Here is a 10496-nt window from a genome sequence, read left to right on the forward strand (position 1 = left end):
ACAGCAAAACGCCGTCAACATGGCTGCCTCTAGGAACCTCAGCCTTTGTTTACAGGGACTTATTTTACTTTTTTTCGCTTATTGTTTAATAATGGTAATAGCTAATGAAGTAGACAGTTGTGAAAATCTGCACTTGGGACAATATCCTTTTGATTTCCTCCGGAGATAATAGCTAATGTGACATATTCAGATGACGTTGGGCACCTCTGAGGCAGCTAGCTAGCTATGCTAGAGCTAATGTTAGTTGCTAACGTTAGAGTATCGCGACGTAGTCTAAATTAGTTTTCTAGCTACAGTAGCTAGGATTTGCATAATATCACAGAAAATTCAATTCTGCAAACTGGTGAAATTTTTAAGCAAGCTGATCCTGATAGATTTACGGCAAACGTGTGTGTAGTAATGGTCAGCTTGCTAGCTAAATCGGCTAGTTACGCTAATGTGTCCATTCCGATTAATAAAACTTCCATGTGGAATGACTGTTTCGCTCAGGAGCGAACTCACGATAACTGCTCTCAAAACTTGTGCTAATTTGGCAGACAAGTTAAATATCGCATTAACTATGGCTACTTGTTTGGCCTAACGTTAGTCTAGACCTTAGCTAGATACAGCTAGGTACAGTGGTGAATTCCCCATGGTGTTTGTAAATATGGTAATTTGGTATGTATTTGGCAGGATAAAAACAAGCCGACGAATTTAGCTTCTGTAGACTTTGTCTTTATAAGTTATATTGAACGCGAGAACACAAGCAAGAGCGCACGGTAATGTGTCTTTAATCGTGATTGTATATTATGGCTAAAGACAATTGCCAAACATAGAAGCAGCAATTTAAACGTATTGACATACTGACATACTTGTGGTGCGTGTGGCTTTTGTGGAAACGGATGTGCATATTGACATCCTTCAACAAATTGTTTTAAGTTTAACCGTTATAAATGTAACCGTCGGAGAAGGAAGCACAGTTGAGTGACAGTGGATGTACCAATGCATGACAGATATGATGTTCACTTACTGGAGTTCCTTTACACAGTGATTTGTTATATCTTATATCTAACGTATTTGCTTGGTCTCAGAGTGAAGCTAATGTCAAGTCAAGTGTGTCAGCTGAATCTTTTATGTTGTGTAAGAGACTTTGCTATAAATGGCTACCTGTTTTCCGAAATGTACTCCGGTGCATAGCTTTTGTTTAATGAAAATCAATTGGTATATACTTGGTGAATTTGTTTGTAGGCATTTTTCCTTTCCAGTGCAGGGCATTTACATCTGATAAAAATAGGCCTATGCCATGTGTTGTATAACCATACCCTTAACAGTCGCCACGTATCTTTGCAAAGACGCAAAAATAGACGATGCAACACAAGAGCCTGAAAACTGCAAGGATTCAGTTGCTTGGGGTGAGTCGAGACCAACTTAACTTTCATCCATTCCATTTATATTCTGAAACAAATTTGCCTTGAAATATTTGTTTTCATGGTTTACAGTCATGGTACCATATATATAACTAATGCATTTCCTCCCTGGAAATGCTAATGTACAGAATCTATTCATACTGTACATTAGGGGTAGCCTGAAGCCTAGTGGTAAATGACTGGGACCCGCATGCTTGGAGGTTCAATCCCCAGTGTAGCAACAATAAGATCAGTGCATCTGTTGGGCCGTTGAGCAAGGCTCTTAACCCCACACTGCTCCAGTGGGGATTGGCCCCTGCTCAGTCTAATCAAATGGAAGTCGCTTTGGATAAAAGTGTCGGCTGAATAACATGTAATGTAACATAATGTCAATGTACTGACCCTCACAATAAAATACTTATTACACTGTACAATGTTAAAATAGCTTTGTTCTTCTGGAGAGAGAGAGGGAGACAAAAAAAAATCAGGTGGCAATTATTTAGAAGCATAAATCCATAATGAGCCAAAATATGAGTTGGAAGATTCACACCTCACTCCTAGCCACTGCTGTGTTTTCACACGTCAGGCGTTTTGTGAAGTGCTTACGTTACCTGCTAACTCAAGCCCAGTCTGGAGAACAGCAGGTAGCCCAGATCTCTCTGATTTTGAGACTCACATTTCCACGTGTGGTGATAAGGCTGCCAGACAGCTAGCTTAGCTTAGCGCTCTCTCTGGAATGCACCCTGGTCTGGATTGGCTGTATATTCAGACGCGTTAATTTGCATATGAATACCGTTGAAAACCCTTTACAAAAACTCTACAGGTTAACTAAATTCTTACAATAAACATTTTTCAACCCCCTCTACTTTTGCTGTAACCTGTAAATGATCGGTATGCTCATTTCTGTTTTAACTGTATCTCTGTCATTGTTTCAGTGGAATGCATGCCAGCACCCAAAATCAGCTGCCGCTTGTCCAACGGGACCGAATTTACATTCAGCGGAGAAGAAGTGGGATTCAACAAAACCGTGCCCTGTCGAAACGTGTATGTAAAACATCTTTTCAGCTCCTTATGTGGCTTATCTCTCTTTCTAATACACAACATCTTTTAAAAAAAATACAGCTGTCATGATTGTGAAAATAAAATGATGGTAACATTATCCTTTGACATACTGTATGACTGCAAGTCCCCCTGCTAATGCAAACATTATCACAACGTTGCTGCCATGTAGAGGCAATGTTATAACAGTCACAGAACATTCCGGTATCATTGTGAGGGCATTTTGTGTTAGCTGGGCCACAGTACTGTGCTGTTCACACCTTGTCTTCCTTCCTGCCAGGAGTGGTTACTCGTACAGAGTTGCCGTAGCCCTCTCCCTCTTCCTTGGTTGGCTGGGAGCAGATCGTTTCTACCTGGGATACCCAGCTTTAGGTGAGATTCAAATTTGTTGTTGATTCTGCAGTTACGTGTCGCCAGCCAGCGGTAGTGTAATCAGACTGAACTGTGGGACACGGTGTCCTTCTCACGGCGAGCCACAGAGATTTAGCTGCGATGAATCTGTCACCGGTCTGGAGCGATGCTGACGCTCTGTCGACACAGTGGGCAGCTTTCAGACCCAAAGTGCCGACAAAATCCTCGTTTCTTTGCGTAATTCTGAAAAAAGGAGCCAGGGGTTTTTTGTTTTTTTTTCGTAAAGAAGAGTGGAGGTCACTTTCAGATTTACACCAGTCTGTTTGAGAAACGTTGGTGGCACGAGACCAAGAACTTCAGGATATCATCAGCGGGCCAAGGCAAGCAGCAAGCAGCCTGTACTGGTACAGTAGTATAGAGTTCATGATGCACAGGATTTCATATTTTGCATGGTAACACTTTACAATTTAGTTACATGAATTGGCATAAGCTATGGTAGATGTTCACTCACTACTGAGAAGTCAATCTGTACAGCATTGTATTTGCACTTCAGTAATTCATGTTAAAAAGTACATGCGTTAATGCCATGAAAAAAAGTTGTTTTTGTTAATGGTTAACTAATCATAGGTTTATCCTGTGGTTTGCTAATGTATGAATATTAAGGTAACTTATATATTAGTAATGCATCAACAAATCCATTTATTCATTTCATGCTTAATTAATGAATGTTTTCGTCAATTAATCCATGTTAACAACTACATTAGTCAATGCCAATTTGTACATATGAAGAGTGTTATTCGAGTGCTATTATGAAGAGTGACCTTTTGTGCCTATTTCAAAGAACAAAGGACACATTTACCTATGACTAATTTTGCCCTGGCACTGACGCAACGAATTTGCTGCAACAAAAAACAGATTTCTCCGAACAGCTTATAATTACAAATGAACACAGTCATTGTCTCTCAGCGCGTTTATAATGGGTTGATTCATCACTCGGGAGCCAGTGATGTAAGAAATAAATAGTTTTCCTTCGCCGTCTTGCAGCCTTCCAGTGGGCACGCTCGAAATGGAACGCCGTGCTAAAATTTCCCTGCGCTCTCCCCGGAATTTAGGGTTCTGCGGTGATTAGACTGGCCTAAAAATACGCTTTGGCATTCCGACGGAGAAAAGAAGATTGGGGATAAGAATAGCGCGGGTGCCCCCTGTTTTCGGCGAAGCCGTCCCACTCTGGTCGAGACGTGTACGAGTGGCGAAGGCGCAGTTCTCCGTAACGACTGAATTAATGAGACTGTTCATTAGATTTTTTTTTTTTTTTTTTGGGAGGCTCCAGGAAGTCTAGGTACAGACCTACGACTGCCAAGACTTGATTTGATTATATGGAATGATTGTGTAGATTATAAAAACTGCATAACTTTCTTGGACTGTTTTTTTTAAATATATATTTTAAATTTTTTATAAAACCAACTAGTCTAATGCCCCGGGCTAGAACATACATCACCACTCTGATTATTTGCCCACTAGGGTCCCTCGTATCCTTGTATTACCATTTAGCCTAATGCTAACTGCTGACAGCCGCCAGTGGAGGAGGGACCCCCCCTCTAAGATGGCTTCGTCCCCTAGGGAGGGGGGGGGGGGGGGGTTCTTCCCACAGTTGGGAAGTTTTATTTTTGCCGAACCTGCTGTTTTTTTCGTGGCGCAGGCCCGCTCTTTCCAAACGGTCCTATTTTTATGTGTCTTTGTGACTGTATCTCTGAAAAAAAGCAGCATACAATAAAATGTAACAGAACTAAAAACATAAAACGTACGAGCGAAATGTAGGTTTAAAGAGGAGCGCCTATGAATCTTTTCATCATTTGGGACGTCCTGACTGACAGTCAGTTTGTTTTGAATGAACATGGGAACCAGAAGGAACAGGACCTCACCTGCTCTGCTTTAATAACAATAATAAACAAAAAAACATAAACTTAGACTCACAGAATGTAGACAGCAGTGACGATAACAGCATATTAAGATAATTATGATAAATCACCTAAAGGCCCATTTTAAAAAGTGACTTAAAACGGTCAACTGTCTCTGCTTTTCAAATGTCAACAGGCTGGGCCTTTGTTACTGTTGTTGCGAAATCTCCGGGCAAAGCGGCCATTTTGTATCGCAGAGCTCTGGGGCCTGAGGGGAGAGAAACCTTGTGACCAAGCCAAGCTCTAATAAGCCAAAACAGCGCTTTGCACCCTCCTCCCCCCCCCCCCACGAAGCCCCAAATAATGCCCCCATTATCTCATCCAGAAGGACTCCCTGCTATAAATAGGCCCTGAATCAAAACACGGGAGGTGAGCGCGAACCAGCACGTATCCCCCCCCTCCCTCCCTTTCTTCCCCGCTTTTGATTGAGGTTTTATTTTTAATTAAGCACCTGCGAGATCACAAAGGCTCCGGAGGATGAAAGGCCTCCCCTTTGTTTCCGGAGCGACGGGATCGGAGGCGGGGGTGGGGGGGGGGGGGTTAAGTCGCCGCGGAGACGGGAGACGGAGACAGAGCCGGAGACGCACCTGGCAGAGCCCCGCCCCCCGACGCCGCGGTGCGTTTAAGCCGTTAAGACGCGGGCCGGGTCCTGGCGGCGCGTCCGCGCACGGCAGCCCGGCGTCTCCGTAGCGCCCAGCAGTCAGCACGCTCACGCCCCCCAAACCAGCACTTTGGGATAATATTAATGCAAATTTACTGTAATTACGTTATAATCGCAGGAGTGAGGCTTTTGTAAAATTGCTTGTAATATCCTTTGTTTTCTGGTGGCCTCACCGGAATGGCTAACTGGGGCATTTTTCTGTAATTTGCAATAATAGCACAACTCATACATAAGGCAATAATGGCACGACTCATACACAAGGCTCACCAAAGTCTGTCCTAGCCTGTAATATTATAATATCACAATAATTTGTTATTCTGCTGATGCTTTTATACAAAGCGACTTCCAGTTGATTAGACTAAACAGGGGACCATACCCCCCAAGAGTAATGTGGGGTTGTGGGCTGAAGGGCCCAACAGATGTGTGGATCTTATTGTGGCTACACCGGGTCTTGAAGCACAAACCTTCCAGGTCCCAGTCATGTACCTTAGCCACTAGATACAGTACAGTTGTGCCTCTATGTTGTTGAATAATGGTGTCATATAGGTTCCGTTTAACAGACATAGATTAACCCTAGTATTTGACTAAATTACATTTTGAATGGAGATTCCTGCATATAAACCTCAGTTTCGTCCAGGATTAAGCTGAACCTGTGTCAGTGAAAGGGGCCCATTGTGATTTAAATAAAGGTTGTGTAGCTCGTGTCGCATCCAAATATCCTCTTGTCACATTTCAGTCTCAATTTCCCAGGGAGATAAAGAGCTTTTCCACATTTATTCACCCCCAGACTGTGCAGCTCAGTGTCCTGTTGTCAGAGTAAACAATGTTTATGACGCTCGTAGAGCCGAACAAATTAAAAAACAGTCCCCGGACTTGTTTTCTCTCTCGCACATTACCTCTCTGGGCCGGGTTTTCATCACCAAAGGAACGAGGAGAAGAAAGCATTAACCTGGCACAGTTTCGCTGGAAATGCTAAACAGCAGGTCCGAATGAACGGCCCGGCCAGGCGATCGTACCAAACCCCCCCGCTCGTGGAAAGTCCAGCGGAAACGGCGTTTTCGCCGGCGCACCTGGATGAATGTGCGGACACGTCCGCACGTGGTCAGAATTACATTTCGCCGAAACGGGCAGTTAAACCCGTCCAGGCCTCCCCTGCTACCTCAATCTCAAACGCCGCTTCTCTTAAGTCTCTCCACGGAGGCAGTGAATCAGTCTGCACCAGGCCGGACCTGTGGTTTACGGTCCTGCGGCACGTAAAACGGACACCCCTGTAAAAAGCTGCATTTACAGGCTTTGTTCCTCTCGCTGTGTCGTAGGGCTGCTGAAGTTCTGCACCGTGGGCTTCTGTGGAATTGGCAGTCTGGTGGACTTCATGCTGATATCCATGCAGGTAAGATGAGGGTTTCAGCTCTTCTCCTGGCCAGACGAAAGGCCCACCTCTTCAGACTAAATCTTAGGGCCCCCTCCCATTCCCTCCCCCTGATACTCAAAACATTTGATCTATACGTCTACTGTTCAGGCTGTGATATCTTTACTCTTCATGGTTTGTCATATTAGGCTGTGTTAGACTGTTTGTATTGAGGGTTTGTATTGTGGTTCTTTCTTGGTATAGTTTATTTGTATTATTGTTGTGGGTACATATACTCAGTGACCACGTTATTAGGTATATATTGCACATATTGGTCTTCTGCTGCTGTAGCCTGTCCACTTGAAGGTTCAACGTGCTGTGTGTTCAGAGGTCAAAGTCACTTGGAGTACATTTCTTCCCCATTCTGATGTTTGGTCTGAACTACAACTGAACCTCATCACAATGTTTATGCAGTTGCTGCCACACGATTGGCTGATTGGATATTCGGCTAGCTGTTGTACAGGTGTGCCTAATAAATTGATCACTGACTGTATATACTCACTTACGTTCTTAGCCTTCTCTGGCACTCTCGCTCATACTAATCAGGTAAAAGTGTTTTTCTGCTCTCCTACATTGTAAGTCTCTGGGCTCTGTGTAACAGCATCTGCTAAATGAATGTAATGTAATATTGCTTGAAAAGATAGTTTATTAGGCGGCACGGATGGTGCAGTGGGTAGCACTGCCGCCTCACAGCAAGGAGGTCCTGGGTTCGAATCCCCGTCGGCCGGGGCCTCTCTGTGCGGAGTTTGCATGTTCTCCCCGTGTCTGCGTGGGTTTCCTCCGGGTACTCCGGTTTCCTCCCACAGTCCAAAGACATGCATGTTAGGCTGATTGGAGAGTCTAAATTGCCCGTAGGTATGAGTGTGTGAGTGAATGGTGTGTGTGCCCTGCGATGGACTGGCGACCTGTCCAGGGTGTATACCTGCCTTTCGCCCAATGTATGCTGGGACAGGCTCCAGCCTCCCTGCGACCCTGTTCAGGATAAGCGGGTTAAGATAATGGATGGATGGATAGAAGATAGTTTATTAGTGTATCTGTGGTGGGCCACACAGTGAGGTGCGGTGCGGAGACTTGACTTCCACATCGGGGGCCGTGGCCTTCGCCGTTTTCTGGGGTGGAAGCCAGGTGCCTCTGCCGCGTCCCTCTTTGTGACTCTTGAGTTATACTGATGTGCAGGTTTTTTCCCGGACAGGTCCCCAGTCCTGCAGCATTCCTGCAGCGGCCTTGCCTGAGTCCTCTTGTTTGGCCAAGTGCCCCGCGGGGGGCAAATAGGGTTGTAGGCTTCACAGAATTTCGTACGCCAGGTTTCTTCAGCACATTAAATACTTAATACTTAGGATCTTCTTCTTTTTTGTCTCTCTCAAGTAGAAAATATTAGCTTGTTTTAAATGACTGTTTGCTTGACAAGTGAAATCTTCTCACCCTATTGGCACATCTTAAAATGAGTAAAACTTTCTCACCTCATTGGTGGTCTCATTTAGTGAAAAAGTAATAGAAATAAGTCTAAGATACCTGTTAAGATGGAGCTCTTTTTTGTTTAATAAGTAGTGTGTCGATGTGCTGCAGATCTGGGTGACTTTTTTGCTAAATGAGACCAAAAAAAATGAGGATTTGCCAATGGGGTGAGAAATCTCACTTGTCAAGCACAGAGTAACTTAAACAAGCTACTATTTTGCACAAAAGAAGATCTTAAGTATTACTGCAAGACTAAAAACGCTTGTTAAGACAGACTTTTTTTTGCAGTGTATAGAGGCTGTGTCTGACACTGCAGATTGGAGAGGGAGGCAGCAAGGCCACCTAAAAGGCTGGAATGACCCACCTACCCTAAACCTCATTCCGAGTTGTAACAGGGCCTACCCTAAACCCCATTCCGTGTTGTAATGGGTCCTACCCTAAACCCCATTCCGTGTTGTGATGGGTCCTACCCTAAACCCCGTTCCATGTTGTGATGGGTCCTACCCTAAACCCCATTCCGTGTTGTGATGGGTCCTACCCTAAACCCCGTTCCGTGTTATGACGGGGCCTACCCTAAACCCCACTCCGTGTTGCGACAGCGTGGTGGCGTGTAAACGCCTGCGTTTATTTTTCGCCGGCACGTGAGCCCCTGAGCCTCCCTCGGCGTTAGCATCGGCGGGCGAAGCTAATGAGACGGCGCTCTCTCTGTCGCCGCGGCTCTCCCCGTCTACCTCCCGGCCCCTCGGTCCCCCGGGACCCCCCCCGTAACCGCCATTCAGGCCCCGGCCGCCTGACAGAAACACGGGCCCCGGCCATTTGTCATCTCGTTAGCCGCCGCCGCCACCACTCCGTCCTCATTAGGGCAGTGTGTTTACACCGAGCGCCGCGCGTGTGCGGAGTGGGCCTGGAGCTCGTCCCCTCCCCCCCGCACTTCTGTGGGCTACGGGAGGCCTCAGCACTCAACGGGCTGTAGCCTGGGGGCTGAGGTGCGTGACCGGGACACAGAAGGTTGTTGGTTCAAGCCCCGGTGTAGCCGCGATAAAATCTGTGCAACCTACGGGAGTACTCGCCACTCAACGGGCTGTAGCCTACTGGCGAAGGTGCATGACTGGGACACAGCAGGTTGTTGGTTCAAGCCCCGGTGTAGCCGCGATGGGATCTATGCAAGCTACAGGAGTACCCGGCAGACAACAGCCAGAGGCCTTACAGCAGACCTCCTTTTCCGAGTACATTGAGAAGATTTGTGAGAATATTTTGTGTTTGCTGGGTCGGCTAAGTGAGTGGCTAAGGTGCTTGTCCCGGAAGGTTGTTGGTTCAAGCCCCAGTGTAGCCACAGTAAGATCAGTGCAGCTGTCAGGCCCGTGAGCAATATGGACCCCACATTGTTCCGGGGGGGATTGTCCTCTGCTTAGTCTAATCAACTGTAAGTCGCTTTGGATAAAAGTGTCAGTTTGTCTAAATGACAAATTATTATTATTAAATTATTACAACACGCAGAAGTCCTTTTCCAAGTGCACAGAGAAGTCTGCAGCCGAGGCCAGGACTTGGCTTTCACCTAGCATAGCGTAGCATTTCTCATGGCATATCACAAAATGGCGGCTTACGCTCGGTATTTTCAGTTGTCCAGCCTCTGGACAGGCCGGTGGTGATTGATTTTGTTTGCTCCGACATTTAGGTACTGAATGTAAAAACCGCAATTCCCAGGATTCCTAACACCAGGGTTGATGGTTTGAAGTTACAGATGTATTGCTGCCTCCCGGCTGAAAGCTCTGTAGTGTCTGGCAAGATTTCGCAAGCCCTCTCCAACCTCATTAGTCCGGCGTTCTGGTTTTAACTCATCTGAATAGCACTTCTGTGTCAACTATTCAAACATCGAAACATCTGTATGAAGGCAGTATTTATGCATCAAAACAGAGAGAGCAGCCGTTTTCAGTCATCGTAAAGACTCGTGTACACTCACAGAGCTGTTTACTCTCTGCAAACAAGAATAAAGGGACTGAAGGCAAGTTACAAACAATTATTACAGGCAATTATTTCTATATGAGTATTATATTCATATTATAATATGAATAAGCCGTACTCATGTAATTCAGTGTGTCCTGTATCAGACTAATTATTTGGAACTGTATTTTTCTCCATTTCATATGAAGTATTATGAAATATAGGGTGCACTGAGATAAATTAGTAGTAGTAATCTATTACTTTTAGTTCATAGTAGT

General features: G+C 45.3%; 1 protein-coding gene across 1 annotated transcript in view; it reads left to right on the top strand.

Annotated features, from left to right (window-relative positions):
- Positions 1–19: 19 nt before the first annotated feature.
- The window catches only part of tm2d1 (TM2 domain containing 1), a 21216-nt gene continuing 10739 nt past the window's right edge, over positions 20–10496 (top strand). The window contains exons 1-5 of the mRNA XM_061238147.1: positions 20–141; positions 1318–1391; positions 2321–2429; positions 2725–2816; positions 6731–6804. Coding sequence (XP_061094131.1) covers positions 20–141; positions 1318–1391; positions 2321–2429; positions 2725–2816; positions 6731–6804 — 471 coding nt within the window. The remainder of the gene's footprint in view (positions 142–1317; positions 1392–2320; positions 2430–2724; positions 2817–6730; positions 6805–10496) is intronic.

Source organism: Conger conger, chromosome 4 (genome assembly GCF_963514075.1).
Source record: "Conger conger chromosome 4, fConCon1.1, whole genome shotgun sequence".
In the NCBI taxonomy this organism is placed as follows: domain Eukaryota; kingdom Metazoa; phylum Chordata; class Actinopteri; order Anguilliformes; family Congridae; genus Conger; species Conger conger.